The sequence below is a fragment of the Copadichromis virginalis genome, linkage group LG13 (genome assembly GCF_057382275.1).
Source record: "Copadichromis virginalis isolate Kocher_CV1m ecotype Utaka linkage group LG13, C_Virginalis_male_GT1.1, whole genome shotgun sequence".
In the NCBI taxonomy this organism is placed as follows: Eukaryota; Metazoa; Chordata; class Actinopteri; order Cichliformes; family Cichlidae; genus Copadichromis; species Copadichromis virginalis.
This window is the reverse complement of record NC_140630.1, coordinates 3791554-3818556: the sequence shown is the minus strand read 5'-3', so window position 1 is coordinate 3818556 and position 27003 is coordinate 3791554. Positions and strand designations below refer to the sequence as shown.

The following is a 27003-nucleotide window of genomic DNA, read 5'->3' as shown; positions in this document are numbered from 1 at the left end:
GACACCCCATATTCCCGCAACACCTCCCACAGGACACCCCGAGGGACACGGTCGAATGCCTTCTCCAAGTCCACAAAACACATGTAGACTGGTTGGGCAAACTCCCATGCACCCTCAAGTATCCTGGAGAGGATAAAGAGCTGGTCCAGTGTTCTGCAACCAGGACGAAAACCGCATTGTTCCTCCTGTATCCGAGGTTCGACTAACGGACGAACTCTCCTTTCCAGCACCCTGGCATAGACTTTCCCAGGGAGGCTGAGGAGTGTGATCCCCCTGTAGTTGGAACACACCCTCCGGTCCCCTTTCTTAAAGATGGGGACCACCACCCCGGTCTGCCAGTCCACAGGTACTGCCCCTGATCTCCACGCAACATTGCAGAGGCGTGTCAACCAGGACAGCCCTACAATGTCCAGAGCCTTCAGGAACTCGGGGCGGACCTCATCAACACCAGGGGCTCTGCCACCAAGGAGTTGTTTAACTGCCTCAGTGACCTCGCCCCCGGAAATTGGTGGGTCATTCCCCTCATCCCCAGACTCTGCTTCCTCCTCGGAAGACGTGTCAGTGGGATTAAGGAGGTCCTCGAAGTATTCCTTCCACCGCCTGACAATTTTCTCAGTCGACGTCAGCAGCGCTCCGCCAGCACTATACACAGTGCAGGTAGAGCACCGCTTTCCCCTCCTGAGACGTCTGACGGTTTGCCAGAATCTCTTCGAGGCAGTCCGAAAGTCTTTTTCCATGGCCTCTCCGAACTCCTCCCACACCCGAGTTTTTGCTTCAGCCACTGCCCGAGCCGCATTCCGCTTGGCCTGTCGATACCTGTCGGCTGCCTCCGGAGTCCCACAGGCTAACCAAGCCCGATAGGACTCCTTCTTCAGCCTGGTGGCTCCCTTCACCTCTGGTGTCCACCATTTGGTTCGGGGATTACCACCACGGCAGGCACCCACCACCTTGCGGCCGCAGCTCAATGCAGCAGCTTCGGCAATGGAGACTCTGAACATGGTCCATTCGGACTCAATGTCCCCAGTCTCCCTCGGAATGCTGTCGAAGCTCTGCCGGAGGTGTGCGTTGAAGATCTCGCGGACTGGGGCCTCTGCTAGACGTTCCCAGCACACCCTCACTACGCGTTTAGGTGCACCAGGTCTGTCCAGCGTCCTCCCCCGCCACCTGATCCAACTCACCACCAGGTGGTGATCAGTTGACAGCTCAGCCCCTCTCTTTACCCGAGTGTCCAGAACATATGGTCGCAGGTCTGCTGATACGATTACAAAATCGATCATCGACCTACGGCCTAGAGCGTCCTGGTGCCACGTGCACTTCTTTAAATTTAACAAACAATTTTTCGCTGTGCCAGTTTTACTTTAAAAAGAGACGTCCATTAAGTGTTAAGCCTCTCAACAAGATGAACTTGCATTGTGTAAAATGACTGAATCTGATGAGCTACAGCTTCTCTTCAATTAATTCTTCGGGTAAAAGAAGCAAACTTTGACGTTTGAGCGTCTCCTGTTCAGACCAGGCTGTGTCTGACGCCTGTTCTGTGCTTCTCCATAAAGAAACAGCTGTAGTAATAAAGCATGTTTGAGTCCAGAATGGGAAATAAACTGGAAATTTCAGCTTAACTTTGTTGCGTAGGTTGCCTGTGAAATTTCCCAGCTACTAATATACGTTTAGAATGAATCATGTTAATTCACAGTGAATATATGGAAGATTAATGCTCCTGTTCCTGTTCTGTAGGTGGATACAGGGCAGCACAAGTACATTTTAAGATCAGTTAAAGGCTCCGGTTTCCTGTGTGTCACATGCAGAGCAGACATTGTGCTGTTGAGATAAATGTTGTAACAGTTATGACATCAAAGAGGTTTCTGAGGTGTATCAACCGCTTAGTGTCCTGTTTTTATAGTGAGTGAGTACACGGTCTGAACGTGGCGCTCTGGTGTACATTCATGTGTACGACATGTAGCAATGACCACATCTCTGCGTCTCGCCATCTGATCTGCTTCTCTTGGCGCTTGATTCATTGTCTCTGGTACATTTTTGTTCTCCACACGTTCCCTCTATCGTCTCATCTCTGCGCCTCTACTTCTCTTGCACACATTTCATCTCGCTGACTTTCTCCACACATTCCAATTACACGTTCGTTCTGTCGCTTATCGCGGCTCCTCTGCTCGTCTCCTCTTCTTTCACGCTTTCCTCCCCGCTCTCTCTTACACTCGCTCCAGCTTCATCGTCTGCGTTCTTCACATATTTTATCTCTGCTTTCGTACTTGGCGGTCTGCGTTCCCTTCCTCCTTCCTTCCTTCAATTTATTAAAAAAAAAAAAAAAAGTCCAGTGAGTCACTGGTGACTCCATGTTGTGACCTTCTTTCTGCTTTCAAAATGGAGCGTTTTCATCTCATCCGCCACGCCCACTCCTCCTCTCAGGTCAGCCTCATCCCAAACGAGAGTGAGTCAGAATTGATTCACTAAAAAAAAGTATATGTTCAGGGATTTGTTGTGCTGGAGCTAATGCAGGCGCATCATATCTGAGAACGCTGTTTTTAGAAACGCACAGCACACATTTGTCTGTTTTCTGTTCCTTTGTGGGCTCCAATGAAGCACAGCGTGGAACCCGTTATAGCCACCCCGACCATGAATACTACACGGACATGATCCCTCATTGACTTCCCAGCCTCGTAATGGGTGTAGTTGGTTTTGCTTGTAGCCACAAAGGCCCTTTGAAATAAAGCAGCCAGTACAGATGTTCCTTCCTTCACTCTGCCAGAACTGAGGTTTGTGCTGCAGTACACATCAGGCAGTTGGTCTCATTCGGTAAGGCTGGAGTTGTTTGTGATAAGATACAAAATATGCTGATTATTAAGTTAAGGCCACCTGGGTTGGCTGGAAGACTGTTTACTTAGCCTAGCAGGGCGAAGGACACTGTCTCAGCTGAACTGTGGACACGCACACACATACATGTACACTGATATGCACACACTCATCCCCCCTCCCTTTCCAAACGCCTTCGATGCTTGTTCCCTCCTGGGAACACGGCGGGTCTGAGCCCGTGCTGGAATGGTAGCGCTGGGCAGGATGGCTGCTGTGTTTGCTTCGGATGACTCCTCACCCCCCACCCGACCCTGTGGCTGGTCACATGTTCCATAATGTTGTGCTGTGGACATTTATGTGCTTTTTTTTGTGCAGAGGAGGTTTTTTTTGTTTCCTGTTCTCATGCTGTCCTCCCAGGAGCCCAGCATGAGTAGAGGTCTCTTTTTTTTCCTCTTGTACTTTCCCATTGTAGTGTATATTTCAGTGTTTGTTTTCTGTAACGCTACCGATCTCCGACCTGTATCCCCATGTGATGTCTGTGTTGTGTGTGTGTAAGGCTGGGGGGGGCAACCTGCACATGGCGAATAAAGCCTTGATTGATTATTAATTGTAAAATATGGCCAAGTATTTGCAATTTATAAAGATGACAATTAGTATAACACCGGTTTAAGGTTGGCGCATAAACGTTACATAAACGTCTAACTGTCTGCATTTTGGTCTGTGAAGAGAATCAAATGGGCATTTTTCATTAAACTCTACAACATTCAGTTTGTACGGCTTGTGTTGATATGGAGACAAAATTAATTTCAGGTTGAGTCAAGGCTGCCTCACAAAAATGCCCTGAAAAAACAGGAAATTTCAGGTTTGAGTCGGTGGATACAGCTCGTGTAAAATCACACTTTGGTTTGTGAAGTTTGATTAGAAAACCTGAGATGACTCGTTGGCTAACAACTTGGCGATCACCAATCATTCGCTAATGAGTATGACCTACATGGGGTGATGTAGCTCAGAGGTGGAGCAGGTCATCTGCTAACTGGAAGGTTGGTGGTTTGATCCCTGGCTGCTCCAGTCTGCATGCCAAATATCCTCGGGGAACATGCTAACCCCAACTTAAATGTCTGTTAGATCAAAAGCACTTACATAAAAAAAGCACAGCGAAAAGTGCTGGCGTGAATCGCTGAATGGGGGAAGTTTTGTTAAGAACTACATAAGAACCAAAGTTTACAAAATGGATTTAATGTTCTGTTCAGCATGATTAAAAAAACCGAACTCATTAGTTCGATCACCAGGAAAGTGTTTACTGAGGTCGGGGCTGTTTTCCTTGTGTTCACTACGAACCCGCGAGATTCTAAAGCCACGGAAATGAGAAATTCTTCAATGGCCAAGTGAATCACCTGATGTCAGCTTTTATAGCACGCTTTTCATTTACTGAATACAAAACTGAAGGCACAAAGAGCCACAAACACACAGGTGCAGTAAAGGTCTGGCCGAGCATCTCAAGGGAAGAAAACGGTGTTTGGTGATGTCCTTGGATTCTAAAGATTTATCCGGTTTGTCCAAGTTCAGCTTAAAGTTTAAAGTTCGCTCACATTTTGTTTGTGGTGTCTGTTTCCAAAAGCCTTTGGCGCCACGAACATTTGGCTGATCTCACATTCGTATTCTTGTGCACCTGTGGACGTTTTCAGCTGTTCTGCTAGCTTAAGTCAAAGGCTGATGGCGTCCACTCGTTGGGTCTCCTTCAGCATCGAAACGATCGTCACTTAGTTTGATTTTTATTTCGGAGAAGTGGGCAGAGTGCAGATTGGGCCATTAGTCGAATCACTTGGACGTGCCTGAAAGGATAAAAGTAATCACTTAATTTGAAGTTAGGAAAGTTTTTTTTTTTTTTATCTTTACTCATTTTTAATGAACGTGTTCAAGACTTCTTTGTCATTGTTGTTTTTTCTTCTTGCCTCTAATTGGTGGCTGTATCAATGAAACACAGACTCTGTTCTCATACTCACCTTTATTTGATTGACCCAGTGGGAATTTGCATCAGTTTACATTCTGTATGTTACTCGTGTACACTTTGCACAGGCTGTAACCTGGTATTACAGCTATTTGGAACTGAAAGCGTTTCCAGCTTTTCAAAAGGTCCAAAGTTTCTTTTACAGGTGGAAAGAAACTTTAGCAAAAGTGGTTCAGACTAAACATTTGTGAATTTTGAATTTCAAACTGCAACTTACCAGATTTAGAAGTTGCAAATTGAATGCATCCATTCACCATTTACTCACAGCTCCATGCAATCATGTCATTCCACTCATCATCCTGTCATTAATACGCTGAAATCTGAGATGCTTCCTTTAATGAAACATTCTTGCAGGATAGTTGATTCATAGACTGATCCCTGGTAAAGTTGGGAACGACGGAGGAAAACAAACCCAGCTGTTATTCACACATTAGCAGAGGCTTCCCTCAAAAAGCGTATCGATCCAGAACTGAAGCAAACGTCCAGGCGCTCATTTTTCTTTGTTTGCCGTAATGAAAGCTTTTCCACACACTGTTGACAGAAACTCATTGCTGACATCAGAATCTTGTTTGAAAGCGAACATTGAAGCTTAATTGGGTGTTTGGGGAAACACCCAGGCATTATATTTTGACTGGTAGTAGTTGAGCTTGTCAGCTCTTTGAGTCCCTCTGCAAAGTAAATACGGCTAAATTGGAGCGTGTTTTCGCTTCTCGAGAAATATTCAGGCTGGTAAAAGTGTCATTTACCTCCTACCGAGGCCACCGGACAAAGCGTGTGAACATCTCGCTCTCGTCTGCATCGTATTAATGACCAAACCCATCTCGTCCATAGCGTCCTGTCATTATGAAACATTTTGGTGGTTATTTCTCCTCTGGTACGGATGACTCAGTGCACACTCAGTATTTTAACACTTTGTACGTGCCTTCATGTTGCTTGTGTGTGTGTTTGTGTTTAGGAGGAAGTGGAGGCAGAGAACAGGCGGAACACGAGAACCAAACTGACGCCAAAGCTGACCCCACACCGGGAAGAGGTGAGAACCACAGAGAGACAAACACACCCATGTGATGTGCAGACACACACTGAACATCACTAATTCATCATTTCACTTGAACAAAGCCTTGTACAGTGCAGTGTTTCTGCTGCTCGCCGAAGTTCACATGATGATATTTTATGGTTAATCGCAGAAATATAGGGGATTGAATTTACCTGTTTGTCGTCAGCTCCACCTCATGTTTAGTTTTAATGCAGACTCTCAGCGATGCTGACAAAAAGCAGCTTTTGAATTTTGATTACGTGCACATCAGCACTATGGTGAATTTAAACATGTCCACCAGCCAAGAAGAGATTAGGTCTTCAAACAGGACACAGCTCACCTCCACATGCAAAAAGCCCCGTCATCGCTGTGCTTGCATCTTTAATGCAATTCTCTTACATGAGAGAATACTTCCATCCAGGATCAATTTACTAATGGTCTCTGACTGACGGCCAGTTAGCGGCGCCCCTTAGCTTCTCCCGTCCGGTGGTCAGGCCACAGTTGTGTGATCCACGCCACCATCAGCTGCAGCTGTAGAGCCTGTAACACGTGAAGAGCTGCTTCATGTGCTGCTGCAGTCCAAGATGGTGGAGTTGGTCAGAGACAGCTGATTGTGCTGCTCAGTTGTTTTTCTTTTATTTGAAGAGGAGCGACTGTTAAACAGGATTGTTAAATAATGAAATTAAAAAGCAGAGCGCAGATGTACCCACACACCGTGACATCAGTCTTACTCTGTGGAAAACACCTCAACTGTCAGACAGTTTTCCCATTTAAACGTCATTATCTGCACTCACCCAGAACTCTGACGCAGCCCTAACGAGAAGCTGTTTCGTACGTGCTAACTGTGCTTCGCTGTTCTTTGATCAGAGCTCCTCCCCAGCGGGTCGTCACGACTCCCAGATCAGCGTCCGCAGCAGGAAGGAAGGAACGCTGCAGAAGATCGGAGACTTCCTGCAGAGCTCCCCCACGCTGCTCGGCACTAAAGGTCAGCACGCGACTCGTTATTGTTGGTGACGTTAAACTCGAACTATCTTTGTTGAAGACGATCGTGGGACTGAAAAATGTTCTTTATTTCGAACATAAGATGGAGCAGCAGAAACCGATGCTGCGATTGACGAAAAGTGCGCTTAATGAGTTTTCTGTGCTGCACAAAAGTCACGTTTTACAGAAAGTGCAGAAATCTGAAATGTTCAGGGCCTTTTTTGCAAAGAGGAAAGTTAAGATCACAGCAAAGTAAGTCTGTATAGAAAACTACAAAGCAAAGTGACTGCATTAAAGAGGGTTGGTATTCACATGATCCCACTTCCTCCCTTTACAGTCTGGGATAGATTTTGCTAGTTTGTCTCCTTCACTCTGTTCTGTGGTGCACTGCAGTCACTCCAGCAGTCAGACAGGCCCCAGGCACGCTGTCTTGCTCCTGACGCAGCCTTCTGGCTGTTTTTAATTGCCTGCGTGTAAGAACCCAGATGTGGCGGCTCTTGTCTGTGGAACAACTGAAAAGGTCAGCGTGTGGAATTGAGGCATTTTTAAAGGAGCCTGGTTCACTTACAGAACAGCCCAACCTGAAGTTTCTGGCGGTCGCCGGTGCTTTTATGCATTTTAATTTGTAATTCATCAGGATGCGAAAACATGAACGTGAGGACTGCAGTGGCCGAGCCTGCATCAGTCCATCAGGAGCTGTCCTTCGCTGATGCAATGTTTCAGAAATATAAAAGTGATGGTCTGAATGTCAAATATGATGGAGAAAAAAGGAACACTTTTAATTTCAGACCTTGCTGGATCTCACCACACACACACACACACACACATTCCTGTCTTGCATAACGACTGAGGACCGGGTAAGTGTACTATCAAAGTGAGGACCACCATTTCTGCTACACTTGCAGACAAACCTTTGCCATTTTTGAACACTGGGTGGCTCTCTAACACCAAAAATCACCTCAAAATCTTAAAACACTCAAGTAAAAAAAAAATCTCATTCTACTATCAGAATGAGGACCTTGTCATTGAGTGCTATTCAGGTGATTTTCCACCAGGGGGTGCTTTTGTGTTCGTTTCTGTCTATATGTTTTTTTCTGTTTGCATTTACTCCTTGACATTTTCTATTTTAGTGCAACCAAATAATGTTAAAGTTAAACAGTCTCAACTTTATACATAAATAGAATAACTAAAAAGTTCTGATAATCTATCAAGACAACCCTACATAACAAAAGGTAGTATTACATTTCAAATACCGCTGTAGATTTTATTAATAATTACCAAGGAAATTCCCACAATGCTGCAACAAGAGCAAATTCAGTTTATTTCACAATGTAACATCCTTCCAGAGGAATAATAATTGCTATTATAACAATGAAGACAACTATTAAGTCTAATGACTTACAACTAAAATAGTGATCAATAACTTTGATCAGTTTGTTTTGACTTCTGCCAAAAAGAAAAATTAGTAAAGCTTAGGATGGCTACAACTGTACCAGTATGACCTTCCTGCTTCCTACATAATTCCCAGCCTTCTTTGCACTGCCGTCTTCTCTGCTTCACTCCATGGCCTCTTGACCTTCGCACGGGGGATCTCTACAAATAACACAAAAGACAACATGGACTGTTAACTTTACAACATGTATGTAACCGTAGTTTTTTTGTTTTTGTTTTGATTTTGAAATGGGGTTCTGCTTGTGTATATTTACAGAAAATGCCAAACCAAACTGTAGGTTCAACAATTTACTCAACATTTTGTACCCAAGATATGTAGTAAGCACTTTTAAATTAAGTATTTTGAGTTCACAGAAACATGAGATCAGTTATTGAGTAATATACCTACAGAGTGAAACAGCAGCCAATTTACTTTTATACATTTTGTTTTCAAAGGTACATGTTGCATCTAGCCTTTTAAAATAAGATGCTAACTAGTTATTAGTCCTGTTAAAATCATTCATCATAACAATATTCTTGTAAAAAAACAAAAAAACTGTCAGACTTTAATAATTTGCTATTGTTTTAAATAAGGCAAATATTTCTGATGTACTAGTAATAAAAAAAACCTGTGCTGTTGGTAGTAGTTCTAATCTAGTTAACTGACATCACATATTTTAAGTCAATTTTTTTTTATTATGAAATACAATTGCTAATATCCTTGACAATGTAACAAATTACCTAGATCATGATTCAGAACCAAACATAACTGATTGACATGATCTTTTCATTTTATCTGAATTTATGCGTTTTATTTGACAAACTGTCACAGTTTTGCGACTGGCGCACAGATACAATACCAAAGAGCAGAATTAAGTTTTGTCTATCATTAGTCATAAGGCCTGTACTACAAAGCACATTCAACACATCAAGGCTATCTTTCCATAATCTGGATTCACTTAACCTGAAAGTGGCGATCTGGATAAGTGGTCACAAAAAGCTTAACCTGCATGGTCGCATGAAAGGGGTGGCATTGTGAGCATCTGTTCACTAATGATTATTGAAAAGCGTACTGGAAACAGAAGCTGATTTTTCAAAAGATAAAAGTATAGTATTAGGCAAATATGAAGATATTAAAACAGACTGCAGCATAACTAAGGGAGGATTCAGGGTCACCTGGTCCAGCCTGAAATATATGCTTTAGCAAAAAGGAAAGTTTGAAGCCTAATGTAGTCTACTCGATGAGCTTTGTTGCTTGTACTTGCCGTTTCTTGCTGTCTTTTCACAAACCTCTCACTGAAAATGATGGTCCATACTGTCAATCTAGTTCACTTTACAAATTTTGATTTTAAAACACAACATCTGTGTGTGTAATTGGTGGAAACTAAAATACGCATTGTAAAAAAAAATAACATTGAGATAAAGTAGTTGTCTTTAATTGGTAAATCATAGGACCTTAAACAGGTATTTTCTATGATAATATAACAAGACATTTTCAGCCTGCATTTTTTTTTTTAATTCCAGACTTGTGAAATGACCTGCAGAACCCTGCCATGTGTTTTGTAGTGCTGTTCTTGCAAAGTGTGAACTCACGCAACACAGCAGGTTAAACTAGTCACTCACCAGAATAGGTAGCCTAACAAATCATAAATGTAACAATAAAAGTGAAGCAATCATTCTTTCAGCTGAACTCTTTAGGGGTCATCACAGCGGATCATCTCCTCAACCTCCTCCTATACCAGCATCCTCCTCTGTCACACCAACCTTCTGCCTGTCCTCCTTCACATCCATGAACCTCCTCTGAGGTCTTCCTCTTCTCGTCCTGCCTGGCAGCTCCATCATCAACATCCCTTGGCAGCCTCCTCTGCACATGTCCAAACCATCTCAGCCTTGTCTCTCTTTGTCTCCAAACCTCTGACCTGAGCTGTCCCTATGATGTAGTCATTTCTAATCCTGTCCATCCTGGTCATTCCCAATGAAAATCGTCATAGCTTTCCTCACTACCATTTTGTAAACCTTTCTTTTCCCTCTTGCTGCTTTCCTTTTATAACACATCACCCCTGACACCCATCTCCACCCCCTCTGAATTCTCCTCTTCAACTTACTGTAAAGCAATACTTAAACATTTTCAATAATTTTTCTAATTACCAACAAAATAATTCTGGATCAATATTATCAAGAATTTTGTGTTTGTGTAGGCATATATTCTGCCACAGAGGACAAAACTATAAGGAAATAAAGTCATGTCTACAACCTGATTCATATACTGCAAACAGAAAATTTTAAATACATTTAAAGCTTAAAACATCTCACCCTTTGCTTTGGCCACTTTGGTTTTTCCCCTTTTCCTCAAAGCCAGTCTTGCTTCCTTGCTCTCTTCTAAAACAGAAACACACAAACAATGGTAGCTGTTATTGTACAAAGCAGATTGTACTGGAATAGAATTTGAGTAGAATACATACAACAGTGTCACTACATTTCAGACAAAAGCTTAAACTCACCATCTACATCTGAACTCTCTTCACTGGTGGGCTCCGGTCTCTTTTGAGAGGAGAAATGCTCAGAACTTCCACCTGAAAAACAGAAACATTCATGTGCCACATCTTCCTAATTCACTGTGTTTTTGTACTGAATGACTCTGTAAAAAACCTGACCTTCATCCATCTCACTGCCTCCTCCTTTTTCATTTCTCTGGGGGACACGGAGTAGCTGCTATGTCAAATATTAGCCATCTGGAGTCACAAAAAACTTCAAACACAAACAGTATTGTTGACAAATATGACAAAAAACAAAGATGCAACAACAACGTGCAAAGGAGCAATCTTAACTTCTCCAAGTGTCACTATGTCATCCTAGAAATGAAATTACTCTTCTTTTAGTTAAGATAATTAAAACAATGCAGCACAACCATTCAAAGGTGCCATTTGTGTAAACATGCACTGGACAAATGTAACAGTTTTTAATTTAGAATCTGGGTCGTGGTGATAAAACCACAAATCTCTGAGATGTCCTTTTTTCATGTGTTGTGAGTCTAGTTCTTGCTGTAATAAAAGAGCTCACTATAGAGTGAGTGTACATGATCAAGTGTTATCTGTTGTATAGACTACTGAGCACTGAACTAGGCCAACAGTGTGTTTCTTTGGCTGTAACATGCCACCCAGTTCATTTTACCATTAGGAACCCAAGCTAACAGGTTAACGTCACTCTCTAATATTAGTCAATGTCACATACATAACTTGCAGTTGCATAGCAGTTTATCAAAAATGCAGCTTATTCATGAGGCAGTATACCAACAGCTGTACTAGTGAGCAGGTAACACTTACCACCACTATCAGAACAGCCATTATCACTGCATGCGAGCGCCACGTTATCGTCTGCAATGTAAGAAATAAATATTGAAAGGATACAATTATATTTGGACATTTTTTATGAAGAGAGAAGTCTATAACATGACATTACTGTAAAATGTATAACCTAAGCTAATTTCTATTGTCATGAGCTTTAACCTCCTATGACCTGAACTCTTTCATGCCATTTTTAATTTCTCTTTGCTATTTGGGCTGATTGGGACCTGATGTAAAAACAAAGAATTATCTGAATTTTTTTTACCTCTCTTGTTTCTGAGAGGAGTGAGATCCACATACGAGGGCATTTGTTTTAAATTTCGATAGAACAGTGGCAGTATAATGTCCTTGTAGAGCAAAATTTAGTATTTTGGTCGAGACAACCCAAAATGTGATGTCCACATATGTGGACACCAGGTCCAAGGAGGTTAAAGTACACAACACTAACAATGCACCATAAAACAACAAGCAGGAGATCATGAATAGAAGACTAATCTTATTTTAAAACCAGTGCCCATTTAAATTTAAGATTATGCCAGTCAGGATTCAGTTTGAGGTCCTCTAGCAAGGAATTCTACATGTTCTCTCCTGAACAGGAAAAGCTGTTTCTCCAAACAGGGATTTAAGTGACATCAGCTTCCAGCTGGAAGCTAACAAAGCCAAAAACTAAATACGACCATAAGATCACTGAGCATGTGGGAAACCTGGTTAATAAGCATTTTTTTAATTTGTTTCAGAAAAATACATTTATTAAAATCATCAACCAAAAATTTCTTTAAAACATACCACTGCTGTGATGCTGACTTTGTCCTATTGCTTGATTATATACCATGAGACGGTGTTTGTAAACACGTTATACATGAAATTAAATGTAAAATAAATTCTCAGTGGATCAAACTATCTGTTGCATAAATAAATTGAATATATCCAAATAAATTTGTCATTTGAAAATCTGCTCATCATTTCAACCTGCTTAATAACAAAAATTTTCACATGTGAAAAGATATGTTTTTAAAGTTATAAGACTTCACTGAGCTCGTGTATTCCTGGCTGTAAGTAAAATAAGATGTTGTGGTATGACCGTGGTATCAGACTGCAGAGGACTGCACAGGTCTGCAATGAGGACACAGGCTGCAAACAAAAGTTACGTTCAACAACTTTTTGTCTTTGTCTCCTGTTTCTGTTGTCTGTTTGGGACTGTTTCTCATATCTGGCTTACATCATTTATATTATAAAATGCTGAGTTTCAACCATGTGTTGTCCTTGTGCCATTTTCAGGTAAAGAGGCTTCAAATGATTTTCTGATCAATGCCTATTTTATTTACATTTTATGCAGAACGTGGGGCCGATGTGATGCACATGAGTATTGTTCTAGCAGCAGTTGTTCATATTATAAGCAACAAAGAATCACATTTAGAAAACAATCACGTCTGATCTAAGAATCACCTATTCCCACCTTAACTGATAATGATTCTTAATGCATATTATAGTTTGTAGTATCTGTTGTTTGGTCTGTTGTTTGACACTCCTACGTACGATTCAGTAACGATTAAAGACTACATGTTCAAATATTCGATAAGAAGGCACATACCTGTATTTGGCTTCCTGCCGTGGCTTCCTTCACCTAATACCAAAGACAAAAGTCAAAGTTACTTCTCAGTTACAGTTAAATAATCCAGTTACAGTCAATAATGACTTGGAGGTGATACAGTAAAAGTGCACCAACAGTTTTGATGCAGCCCATTACCCATTCATTTACAGTAGCTCACCTCAATAAATATACAGGTGTCTTAGCAGTGAGCGCTCATGCAGGTGAACCTGCTGTAAAAATTGTGACCTACAACTCTATCAAATTTAAAGTAAAACAAAAAAAAAAACATGGAGCATCACAACCTTTCACCCGTTTTAGATATAGTAGTATTAGGCATTTAAAAAACAGAGTGTCATATAGGAAAGCTTATATGCCTTCTGATGGCTACACTGTTAGAGTGACATCATTTCCTTTTTTAACATACTTTTATTAATTACTCTCTGTACATAAAGCAATATTAGGACAGCATGTTATTGTTTCCTCCAAGGTGAGTCTTATTATAACACTAAAACATAGCAGCCAAAGAGACAACACATAAACACACTTTCAATTGTTGGAAGGCACAATTATAACACACTATACAAAAGGCTTATATTTTGTATAAGCATGTACATTATTTGCTTTGAATAGCCAAATTAATACTACATGACAGCCTTGATGTTCCACAGAAAAACACTATCTGAAGCCCACTTCAGCAACAGAACACCAGGCCTTCTGTCCAGTTATGTTTGACGGTGAAAAACAAATGAGAGGAATAAGACAAACGAGGCTAAACGGAGCACGCTGCTCAGCTGGGTCATGCTGATGTGCGGCTACGTCAGTAAATATACTGGACGGACAGACGCTGCTCAGTCACTGAAACATCGACACCAACATAAAACTCCATGTTGGCGTAAACACGTGGGAACGTTTATATTTGATGGATAAAGGAGGACAATGATTTCAAGCATTTTGGATTGTAAACACTTTAAGACAACAAAAGTTAAAGCATTGCTACGCGCATGCGTCACACTTCAGTCGTTTCCTTTACATATTTTGAAATGCTAACTTGATAAATGTTATAGCTGGGCAACTGAGGTTGGGTTTTAACAAAAGATTAAAGCGCTCGGAATAAAAGTGCCTTTCGACTAAATCTAGGCTAAAATTGTGACTTAAAAAGAAGGGGACAAAACCCAGTCAAGCTATAAAATGCCTTAAAGAGATACCCTAAATAAAACGGTACAAACCACAGTTTGGCCGCTTGTTATCTTTAATAAAGTTTGTGAAGAATTAAAAAGCATTCCACTAAGCTGTGTTGTGGCGAATCCACTTAGCCAAAAAAATGGATCGGACATCAATTGGAGAAACGATAGTCTTTATATAAGGCTTCAAAAGGGGGAATGTACAACAAATAAACTGCTCGACATCAGAGCAACATATAATGGCTTCCCAAAACTTTCTTTGCTAGCTAAAAACCCAGAGTAACTTTTGTCTACCACAAAGGATTCTGGGAAACGCAGTTTTCTAATGAAAATACCTGTTAAATAAATTAAATCTATAATTAACAGCTCTCACTAAACATGTGACTAACACTTAAATCACTTACAAAATAATCCAAATGCTGTTATCAAACAAACTGCACTAAAGTTACAACAAGCTGTCTTGTTAAAAGGCTGGAACTCACACAGGTCTGCAACCAAAACACTGCATAGGATTTTTCATTTTAGACTTTTACTCACTGAAACCGTGAAAAATCTCTAACTTCATGTTTTCTTGCAAAAATCATGTTTTTACTGTAATTAAGCGTACATTTTTCCCCTTTAAACTGAAAACCAGATCCGATAATTATTTCTTACGTTAATTTTATATTTCTAAGAGCGAGACTGAAGAGAAATACAGATAGAAATTGCCAGAAATTGAGGGGGAGGGGACGGTAGGTTTGGCATAAAATTTAGTGTTAAATATATCACGAAGGAATCGGTTTTTGTTCCTATGTTCAATTATAAGAAAAATTATGCATAGTTAATTGTAATAAAATATAGATTGAGACGAACTTTATGCATTGTTCAATTAAAAAAAAGTATATTTACTGCCGTGTCATTAAGTTAAAAAAAAATTAAACTTAATGTAAGATACCTTTTTCTTTCGTTTCTTAGAAAGACAACATTTGCACAGTTTTCATATAGCAAAAATGTGAAATCTTACCTGCAGAAAGCGTGCTTTGCAGTCTTCAGAGCTCCACTTAAACGGCTACTCCGACTGTGGACTGAATGACGTCACATGCCCTGCAAAAGTTTGAGAGCTGCAGTGCAGGTGCGCGGGGGGAGGGTCACTGATGGAGGAGCAGAGAGAGCCAAAGTTTTCTCCTCAGCTCTGACTCTCAAACCTGATTTACAGGCTACAATATGTGAAATAAAGGAATCCTGACATTTATTTTAACTACAGTTTAGTACACATTATGAAATCACAAAATAAAATTTATCTAAAGTAAGATTTAGTTTTACAGTCTAATTAAACTTTATATATATCAGTAGTGGAAAGAGCCATTACCATATTATTTATTTATTTTACACACACACTAAACAGCTATATTAGGTACACTTTGCTAGTCCTGGTTTGGACTCTCTTTTGCCTTCAGACCTGCCAAAGTGCTGGAAACATTTACCTGCCCCTCCCCCACTGCAGCAGCTATGGGGGAGGTGCAGGGCATCAGTTAAGTTGGGAGCAGAGTGAGCTACAATTCTCTGCTCAGCTCTCACTCAGGCTCAGGCTTAGTGTACTGGCCAGAACACATGAAACAAAGGAACCCTGACATGTTTTACTACAATTTAGTACACATTATAAAAGCACATACCAAGATTTATCTAAAGTAAGATTTAACTTTACAGCCTAATTTTACTTTATATACATCAGTAGTGGAAAAGTACTTAGTATTTATCTAAAAGTATTATTACCATAGGGAAAAGAAATACATATATATACACACAGTGGACTCATTGCGAGCCCTTCAGGAGGCGAAATGATGCAATTTAATGCAAAATACGTATTTCATCTGCTATGATGGGAAAGCCAGATATTTCATAGATGAAACTTTGAAATATCTGGCTTTTGATGATGATCAAACATTATTTTTTCTGCATATAGGGGAGAAGCATGTTAGGAGTCGAAGAGAAGGACAGGCAGGAGCGTGGAGGTACTATGACTGGCAAAGGGAGAGAGCTGGCTGATATGACTGGAGAGAAGGAAGGTAGATTTACTGTGTGTGCAGGAGACCAGGTTGAAGGTTGGATGTCAGTTAGAAGAGAAAGAGGAATTCTGCAGTTAGTTTGATAAAGTGGTAGAGAGTGTTGATTGGAGCAGACTTCAGTAGCCATGTAGGTGAAGGAAAGAGAGATAATGAGGTGTTAGATAGGTATAGTGTTAAGCAGAGAAATGCACAAGGTCAAAATTAGGAAGATGGAAATGGCTGGGGTGAACTCATACTTCAAGAAGAAGGAGGAACAGAAGGTGACGTAGAAGAGTGGAAGAAAGTGTACACAGGTGGCTTACATCCTAAACAGAAGGGTCAGTCTGAAAGAGATAGGAGACTGCAAGGTGGTGTCAGGAGAGAATGTAGCCATGCAGCATTGGACACTAGTCTATAGGATGACTTTGGACGTCAAGAAGAGGAAGAGAATGAAGGCAGAGACAAGAACTAAATGGTGGAAGGTGAAGAAGGAAGAATGTTGTGCAGTTGTTAGTTCAGGGAGGAGTAGACATTCTCTGGGTGGAAGGGAAGTGTTACCAGATGACTGGAAAAATACAACTGAAATGGTGAGAGAAAGGCAAAGAAGGTGTTTGGTGTATCTTTTGGAGAGAGAAAAGAGGACAAGGAGACTTGGTGGTGGATTGGACACTTTCCTGTAGTTCCTCAAAGGAATAGCTAAGAGAAAGTGCGATAGTCAGGGGAGATGGATAAAAGTAGACAGGAATACTGGGAGGCCAGGCCAACTGCAAAGATAGAGGTGGCAAAGGAAAAAGCTTATACTGAGTTGTACGTGAGGCTGGGTACTAAGGAAGGAGAACAGTACTTGCATGAATTAGCTATACAGAGATTGAGCTGAAAAGGATGTGCAGCAGGTTAGAGTGATTAAGGATAAAGATGGTGAAGAGAGTGTGTTGAGAAGATGGAAGATAGAAGTATTCTCTCACTGTCTTCATTAATGAAGACATTAATAAAGACAGAAACTGAGGACAGATGGAGGAAAGTTAGTGAATCAGGAAGTGCAGGGGATAAGTAAGGAGGAAGTGAAGGCAGCTATGAAGAGAGGAAAGGCAGTTGGTCCACATGACATATCTGTGGTGGTATAGAGATGTTGAGGAGAGAGGACTTTTTTTTTTTTTTTTTGCCTGTCCCGTTTGGCTCTTTTGCCATCAGAATTATTGTCTAAAGGCAAAGAAAGATGCCCAACGGATTTACTTTACCAAATTGACCATCCCAGCCTTGCTGTAATGGTCCATTTGATTCACCTTTTATTGTTTATTTTATTTTCACTTGTTGAATACGGGACAGACTTGACTGGGGGAAAGAAGGGGAGAAAGAAAGAGAAAGAGCTGAGAAGAGGGATAGGGGAGAAGGGCAAAAAAACAAAAACCAACAGAATGGGCAGAAAAAGAAAAAAAATGCATCTATCGATCACCTGGATCACCTGTTGAGAAAGAAAAAAGAAAACAAGCAGAAGAGAACAAGAGTAATAGAATAAACAACATCACAATGATATATGGGAATATGACAGTAAATACTAAATATTAAACATTATTGTGCAGCACATAGGATCAACAGAACACAGTGTGCTTTGAGGTAGGAGCCAAAAAGGGTGTAGTTTGTGGGTGTGATCACCCGTGTGTACACCTGTGAGCATGGACGCGCTTCCATCCATCCATCTTCATCCGCTTTATCCGGAGCCGGGTCGCGGGGGCAGCAGCCTAAGCAAAGAGGCCCAGACCTCCCTCTCCCCAGCCACCTCCTCCAGCTTATCCGGGGGAACACCAAGGCGTTCCCAGGCCAGCCGAGAGATATAATCTCTCCAGCGTGTCCTGGGTCTGCCCCGGGGCCTCCTCCCGGTGGGACATGCCCAGGGGGCATCCTTGTCAGATGCCCGAACCACCTCAGCTGGCTCCTTTCGATGTGGAGCAGCAGCTGCTCTACTCTGAGCCCCTCCCGGATGGCCGAACTTCTCACCCTATCTCTAAGGGAGAGGCCAGCCACCCTTCGGAGGAAGCTCATTTCTGCCGCTTGTATCCGCGATCTCGTTCTTTCGGTCACTACCCACAGCTCGTGGCCATAGGTGAGGGTAGGGACGTAGATCGACCGGTAAATGGACGCGCTTGTTTTTTTAAAAGGTTCCTTCATGTAATGATCTGCTAGAGGGTGTGGGGGGGCCACAGCCCCGTCCTCCAGGGCATGAAGCAGGTATGGAGGAGATCAAAACTCCAGACATCCAGAGGCCCCCAGAACACAAGAGACCAAGGAAGACCAACAGAGGGCCAGCCGCGCCACTGTCCCAGTAAGAGCTGAGGAGAGTCCCAGATGAGGGCTCATTCAGCAGCCGCGGAGCAGAAGCCAGGGGGAGTTGCAGTGACGCGCCCGTGAGCTCCGCCGGCAGCCAGCTGTGCCTGAGTGACCGAGCCCCAGGCTGAGGCGCCGGGGGCACCCCACCTCCGAAGTGGCCCGAGCGAGCCCCAGGATCCAGGCCCCGATAAGCGGCCGCCAAGGAGTGAGCCGGTGTGTACCTGGACGCCCATCCCCTCATCCTCTCATATGCACTTCACACTCAACCAACGTGGAGACAGACATAAAGAGACGCTGTACACACGATCACACTCCCCAAGCGTACTCAACGAACCGGGTCTAGGTACCCTTGCCCCTGGAGGGGGGAACTGCACCCAGACCCAGGTGGTGTTACCCTTTTCCCTGCGGTGGGGAGAGGCAGACCGCCCCGACTCCGCAGCAGCAGGGAGGCCCCACACTCCAGATGGCCAACTCCTCCTCCTAGCCCCCCCGCTCCAGCAGGCCGCAGATAACGGGGGTGAGAGAAGACTCCAAACCTCCTTCCACCCGCTTATTGTAGTGTTGATGCATGTGTGTTCTAAGGTGCATTTAAAACCCAGGAGGGCATGGAGCTACCTGCCAGAGAGCAGCAGGTAAGCGCATAGTCCCTCCTGCTAGCCCTCAATGTCTACGTGTATTTAAAATTGAGAGGTGGGCAACCACGCGAGGGGTGAGGTGTACACCCTGATGGTAATTTGGATTCCGTGTATCGTGCCCACTCCCAGAGAGGACTTTTTAACCAGATTGTTTAACACAAGTTTGGAGAGTGAGGAATGAATAAGTGTACTGATACCAGTTTTCAAGACCAAGGGTGATATGCAGAGCTGTAGTAACTACAGAGCGATAAAGCTGAGACACACCAAGAAAGAGTTGTTGAAGCTAGGTTAAGAAGAGAGGTGATGATCCATGAGCAGCAGCATGGCTTCTCACTGAAAAAGAGCAGTGCAGATGTGATGTTTGCTTTGAGTGTGTTGATGCAGAAGTATAGTGAAGGTCAGAAAGAGTTGCACTGTGTCTTTGTGGATCTGGCAAAAGAATATGATGGGATGCTAAGAGAGGAACTGTGGTACTGCATGAGGTAAGTCTGGATGTGAGGGTGGTGCAGGATGTGTTCAAGGTGAGGGTGGGATTACATCAGGGATCTGGAGTCAGGAGGAGGGACAGGAAACAGAAATGAGTATACAAGAAGGACAGCTCATGCTGAATGGTATGGAGAGAAAGTTAGAGACAAGGCTGAGATGATTCAGACATATGCAGAAGAGGGATAGAGGAAATACTGGACAAAGGAGGGAGAAAACAGCATGACCTCAGAGATGACCTCAGAGGTCAACACCAGAGCCTCTGGTGTTGTGACCCCTAAAGAGAGCATTTCTCTCTCATATATATATATATATATATATATATATATATATATATATATATATATATATATATATATATATATATATATATATATATATATATATATATATATATGTGTGTGTGTGTGTGTGTGTAAATGAATGATGGATCAGGTGATCACATAACATGTAATGTGATCACCTGATCCACCATAGAGATCATAGAGGTCCTCTTTTGGATTGAGATCTGGTGACTGTAGAGGCCATTTGAGTACAGTGAACTGAACTGTTATGTTTAAGAGTGCAATTTGACATCATTTGAGCTTCTTGACACTGGTTATTATCCTCCTGGAAGCAGCCATAATGAGATGGGCACTTCTGATGGATGGGACATATTTAATTTTTATAAAGTATTACAGAACACATGAGTCAATATTATATTGCATTACAGATTATATATTAATGGTAGATTTTCACTAATAGAAGCTTACAGTAGAGGAACCAGGTTTTAATATAAAAGGGAACACAGCAATATATGTATCCTTTGTACGGAAGCCCATGCTTTAATATAATCTATCAAAATTCACCAGTATGATTTATAAAGTTTGAAAAATACTTGAAACAAAACTACAGTTTCTTGCACATTGTCTATATTTATGTTATGTAGACACAATTTGTAGCTCACTACTAAAGCAGGGTCAAGGTGGTTTTTCAGATTCAGTCTCCTATTTGTGGAGATATTTTGGTAAAATATGCTGGTAACACTAAATCGAAAGCAGCCCCTCAAGACGTTAAATGATTTTTTTTTTTAACTGAATGGTCTAAAAAAGTTACTTATATGCCATTTCTATAGCAGAGATAAAAGTATGGTTTAAAAAGAGACGCCTAAAATGAGAACCAGAAGGCAGAAATGATGAGCTGCATTAATAATTTCTAAACCTGTCTCACATTAACTGATCAAACCCATGTTAACTAGCACACTGTTTAGTTTAAATTGAAAATCCAGTCGTAATTTTTCAGGAACTGAAGCACTGTCTCATAGCCCAGTTTAGGCCAGTCCATATTCAATATTTCTATTTCAGCATTTAATTTCAAAAACTGTATCGGTGTGCTTTCCAATTTGGGTAGACCAAGACCAGATATTAAAAGTAAGACATAATATGTTTAACTTACCTTGTAGGGTCTTTACCCTAAAGTATAAAGTGCCCTCAGGTGACCTTTGTTGTGCTTTGGTGCTATATAAATAAAATTGAATTGAACTTCAAGGCGATAGAGCACTATTTATTTCTCCTTCATTAGATAAACTGTCATTATCTTCATTTGTAGTGAATGGGCAAAGACAGTAGTTGGCAGTAGAGTGCAAAAAAGTTCTTGGGTGCAGTGACTGTCCAAAAGCAGTAGGGGCAGTAGAGAGCAAAAAGTACTTGGGTGCAGTGACTATCCACAACCATAAGGGGCAGAAGGGCAGTAGAGAGCAAAAAGGCTCAGGAGCAGTGATTTTTCATAACCACTAGTAGCCAGTAGAGAGCAAAAGTGTGTGTATGAAAAGAATAGCAGTGTGTATAGAAGTGTGTATTTTTTCTCGTATTTCTATCTTTCTGAGGACCTCGCTCAAACTTTGAGAGAAGCATAAAAATGGCCTCTAGAAGCCATTACAGTGAAAAACAAGTGAGGACCATATTAAATGTCCTCACTTTCCCAAAAGGTCCTCACTCGTAAGGTCTAAAACCCGCGATGGTCCTCGCAAGTATAGCAGAACAAGCACACACACACACACACACACACACACACACACACACACACACACCAGAACTTTCCCCACAGATACAGTAGATCCCCTCTGCTGTATTTTATTCATTCATCTGCAGTTATTTTTACTGAGAGTCCAGGAGGCAATCTTATCGGTCCAGATGGGTTTTAGGAATCTTCAAATTTAACTGTGAGTGTTGGGGGGGAGAAACGCAGGGCACACAAGGACAAACCTCAGAGCTCCTGCCGGAGTTATTTGGAAAAGCATTGCGCAGGTTTGACAGAGTAAAAGGGCAAGGGCAGTGAGTTTGGGACACTAATGATGGCTTAAAGGAGAGAGTTAAGACAGCCAACATATTGGAATCAACCAGAGTCTTCTCTGTTTTATCCTCAGGGACCCACAGTTTCACTCGGTCAATTAATTGTGGCCTCAGGGCTCCAAGGCAAGGTTGCTGTCATCTGCAGCCATCTGACCCACCCTTCATCTCTCTTCTCACCTTCACTCGTCTTTTATCGTCCTTATTTTAATTCCTCCACTACTTCGCTCTAGCTTTCAGTCTCCTATTTCACCCCGCTCATCCTCGAATCGTGAATCCGTCTTCCTGCAGGAAGAGCTTCCTATTTAACCTGGAGAGTAACTCTAAGAGCCAGCGTTGGTTTACTGAGGCAAACAAGTTTTCATAATGGACCTAGCTTGTTTGTTTCAGCTGGATAAACACGCCGTCAGCTTTGGATTAATTTGTCTCCCGAGTCGTCTTCACTGATAATTCCTGTTTAAAGTTTTTAGGCTTTAAATCTGCGATTAAAATGATTTATACACGCACACTAAGCATTGTGATTAACGGGATGTAGTTAAGGATGCTGTTCAGCATGCTTCTGCTTTCCTCTAAAACTGTGTCTGCAGCCAAGAAGATGATGAGCCTGGTGAGCGGACGGGCCGGCACAGATGCAGCAGCCTCCTCTTCCTCCCTCAGTCTGAGAGCAAAGAAGAACAAAAGGAAACTCTACAGGCCCGAAATCTCCTCCCCCATCGACATGCCCGCGCACCCAGTGAGTCTCACAGCGTTTAGTGCAAACATGTCCGTATCAGCGCAGACTTACTTTTTATTCACACAAAGCTCCGAGGAACGTTTATTTTCCTTAACAAGTGCTGATCCCGGCCTTTTTCCTGCCTCGGAATGAGCTTTATATTCGTTTGAATATTCCGAATACTTTTGGCTCCAAAAGTTATTTTGCACTCTTTGAAATACGAGCACAGATGTGATGGAAATGCAGACCCTCAGCTTTAATTCAGAGGGTGCTACATTAACTGTTTAGTAGGGATGGGTATCGTTTAGGTTTTATCCGATACCGGTGCCAAATCGGTACTTTTGAAACGGTGCCGGTGCTTAAACGGTGCTCAAACCGGTGCTTAAAGAATGGAGAACACAAAATTGGTCCAAAAACCTCTCATGTTCAGCTGTTTTTTTTGTAAAAAGATAACAATGTTAGCCTTTTCTGCAGCTATGGGGCATATATGGTATCACTCTTGGCTGGAAGCTTAATCAATGGAAAAAACACAAACTTTGTCCAAAAACCTCTCATGTTTAACTGTTTTCCACTTTTTCTTTGGTCATTTTAGCCTTTTTAGCCAGGGTGAAGGGAGTATCTGCCATCAAACAAGAGGACAGCCGCATGTAGCTATGATGATGTTTGCTAGTTCACCTTACATGCATTAATGTAATAACGTGGTTAGCCTACTCAACGTAAATCACACAAGAACAACATTAAGCTACTCACGCAGAGAAGAACGGCTGCTGCTGCTATCAAATACGGCGCATTTCTCGGCTTTTAAAAAAAACGCTATGCGTCTCCAGGTGTTTCATGAGTTTCGAGGTGTTACCTCCTTTGACAGTATCACAGTATCAGCTTAAAGCACTTGTTGCTGCTGAGTTTGCATATTTTGCTGTGAAGTACAGCCAGACTTTTGACCGCTTCGCCTTGGGCATTTTTAATCTATAGCTCTGCTCTAACAGAACGTACGTACCTGGCCCCGCCTACTATCCTCGGAAACGTAAAATGATTGGCTAGAAGTGTATCACAGCTCAGGAAAAAAAAAGCACCGAAATAAAGCACCGAAATGTGCGCTGCTTTTCGGTCTGGTTACTACCGTTTATGTCAGAACCGGTGCCATCATGGCACCGGACACCGGTACCCATCCCTACTGTTTAGTTATTGTTCATTTTTATACACAGCCCGTCATTTTCACAGGTCACAGGTAACCAACTGGACAATGGAGTCCAGTTGGTTACGGTCATGTGAGGCCTGTGTCATACTGGCATTTTCCAGCTGTTCACTGGAACTCTCAATATGAGGTTTAAAGAGACGGACCGACATCATCCTGAAAAAATAAACCAGCTCAGCAACAACTAAATGCCTGAAAGACCACAGGAGACATTTATAGAGTGATCACAGAATGATGTCTTTAGTATAAAACCATTGGTTCCACTCAGGAGGAGGAGGGGCAGATTAGACTTCACCCTTTCATCTGAGGGCTCTAATGTTTGGTCTCATTTCAGATCATCAGCAGAGAGCCGGAGGAGAAAGAGAGCGACCATCAGATCATCAAGAGGCGCCTTCGATCCAGGAAGGCCAAATAATTTAGTCCATTTGGAGGCGTGGCCCGCGCCCATGACCATTTCCAGGCTAAGCTAACAGCCTGCTGCTACTTAACCCAGACATGGTGGTGATTTCAGTATTTTCCTGACCGATTCAAGTATTTCAGCGTTAACTTAACGTAAACTTAAGTTTGAGTTTTTCTCAGTAAATACTTCACTTGTTAGATTTCTTTTGTGATTCTTAAGAATCAGAGATGGGGAGAAAAATACAGGCTAGCCAGTTAGCAGTTAGCAGGGAGGCTCAGCTGCAGGTGAGGGGGCAGCATCTGAAAACAAACTCAAAAATCATCAAATGTAAATAAATCTGTGTGACGCACTCAAGACTGACATTCCAATTTATTCTCTCAGCTGTTCGTTGTCTAAATGTTGACATTTACTATCAAGTGATTCTTTTCTGATAACTGTAAGCACTCTGACTTTTTTTAAAACCTTTACGTGCAATCTTTTGATACTGATGTGCTGGAGGTCCAGGTGCATTGATTTTTACTTTCTTTTACTTCTTTTTCTAGGACAGTTAAAGTTGACATAGTTGAGACATATTTAAATGTTACAAGTGGTTTTGTATTGACTTCATGTGCACGTTTGAAAGCTTCTGCACTTTATTTGAGATGAGGAGCAAATTGTGACCAAGTGTGAGAAAAAGTCCGTCTGGTGCTGCTGTGGTAGCCAATCGCCTTCCTGCAGTTAAAGTCATGACTGAGTGTTTTCCCCAGGATAAGTTTTCGGGACTTGTGCCTACCTTTAGTTCTCTTTAGATCACTACACTGAACACCCGACTTTTCTTCTTTTCTACACTACATTAAAAGTTTGTTTCAATCATAATATTCTGAGTTTTCTTTTTTATAACATCTCCTGTTTTGATATTATGTTGAAGATATTGTGGGGTCTTAACTTGAAGTGTAAAGCATCTAAAATAGTGCAATCTAAATAAACAGACAGAATAATGATACTGTTGGGATTATGGGAAGACTAGTGCATGTTTGTGATCTGTGCATGTTTGTGGTCGGATTAGGTTTAAAGTTGAAGTTTTCCAAACAGCAGCTTTTCAATCATCCAGGTAAGCTTTCCTTACCTGGATGATCGAACATGCATCAAGAAGCCATTTTCGGTCCAACTGCTGGTGATCATAGAGAATAAAGTTTGAGCAGATGTGACGGAGGAACCAAAGCCTGGACTTCACTGAACCAGATGGATGGACAGTGAAGGTTTGTCTATTACAGGCATTCATGTTTTTGAAATCGCACCACCTCTACACCAACAAGAAGCTCCTACAGTCCAAATACACTTTTTCTTTGCTTCTCTCTCTGTGGTTTCACGGTTGATGACTTCGTTTTGGTGTGTCTGAAAGAGAAAACAGCATTTTCTCTTCCAGACACTTTTCAGCTCACAGACTGCTGTCCTGCCAAAATCCTTCAGCTCCGTTTTCAATGTCTTCATTAAAGACGTCTTTGTGAATTTATGGTCTGGTTTGGTATTTTCATCTTTATTTTTTGGTACCGATTGGAGCCAGAAAAGAAGGCAGGCAGAGAATCCCAACTACATCTCGACAGCACCTCTCAGCCTGTAGGTTTCACCCCACATTTTTGGAGGACAAAAAGCAAAGTCCAGGCGTACTTCCAGTCTCATCTCCTTAACTGAGACACCTGATTCAACAGCAGTCTGTTTTCAGTCTGTTCTACATTTATTAGATTTCGTATGTTCCATTTTGTTTGTAATCTTTTGTAAACTTGTTCTAAGTGACCTTTTAAAGCGGCGCCGTAGTCCAAAACCCACAGTCGTGCCTCCACAGGACTCCATTACTCTGCAACATGCCGACAGTAATCACTCAGTGCACAAAAAATTAAGCAATAGATCAATCACCCACATAATTACAGACATTACAGAACCGCACCGAGGCACTCGAGCAACAAGAAGCAGTTCTGATTTTTGTCATTAATGTCACTTGGGGTGCGGAGGTGGGAGAACGAGCTCCACAGTTGTTGGTGTGTGGGCGACTGAGCTAAGAAGAAAATACTGCAAATAATTTCTCTTCTGTTCACTTTGACGCTCATTTGAAGACTTGGGATCAAATATGAACGTCAGTTTCAGTGGCCATCGTCTCCACGTTTACAACTTACACTGAATATAACAGTAAATCTGCTTCTTGTTTGCTGCTATAAACATTTTTAAATACTCTAGGAACAACAAGTAGGCCTGCAGAGCGAGAGCGAAGCGCTCTAATGGGGTGATATGGTACTACAAGGTCATTAAGATAAGATGGGGCCTGATTATTTAAGACCTTGTATGTGAGGAGCAGGATTTTGAATTCTGGATTTAACAGGAAGCCAATGAAGGGAAGCCAAAACAGGAGAAATCTGCTCTTTCTAGTCCCTGTCAGGACTCTTGCTGCAGCATTTTGGATCAGCTGAAGGCTTTTCAGGGAGTTTTCAGGACGTCCTGATAATAATGAATTGCAGTAGTCCAGCCTGGAAGTAATAAATGCATGAACTAGTTTTTCA

General features: G+C 42.0%; 1 protein-coding gene and 1 long non-coding RNA gene across 9 annotated transcripts in view; one reads left to right on the top strand and one right to left on the bottom strand.

The window, feature by feature from the left end:
• kif20ba (kinesin family member 20Ba) overlaps positions 1-24826 on the top strand; it is a 76978-nt gene extending 52152 nt beyond the window's left edge. For all 3 annotated transcript variants that reach the window (XM_085476970.1, XM_085476969.1, XM_085476968.1), the window contains exons 31-34: positions 5766-5840; positions 6711-6828; positions 22753-22898; positions 24407-24826. In XM_085476970.1, coding sequence (XP_085333096.1) covers positions 5766-5840; positions 6711-6828; positions 22753-22898; positions 24407-24487 — 420 coding nt within the window. In that variant the 3' untranslated portion in view covers positions 24488-24826. The remainder of the gene's footprint in view (positions 1-5765; positions 5841-6710; positions 6829-22752; positions 22899-24406) is intronic.
• On the bottom strand, positions 8123-16869 carry LOC146695052 (uncharacterized). 6 transcript variants are annotated; one of them, XR_014923504.1, is made up of 6 exons: positions 15375-16869; positions 13191-13223; positions 11579-11629; positions 10910-11003; positions 10757-10828; positions 8123-10634 (listed from the first exon to the last, which is right to left on the bottom strand). It is a non-coding gene; the product is annotated as an uncharacterized LOC146695052 (long non-coding RNA). The 6 variants fall into 6 exon arrangements; XR_014923501.1 differs by having other exon boundaries at positions 10910-11629; XR_014923503.1 differs by lacking the exons at positions 13191-13223; positions 15375-16869 and having other exon boundaries at positions 8123-8417; positions 10020-10634; positions 10910-13184.
• Positions 24827-27003: the final 2177 nt, after the last annotated feature.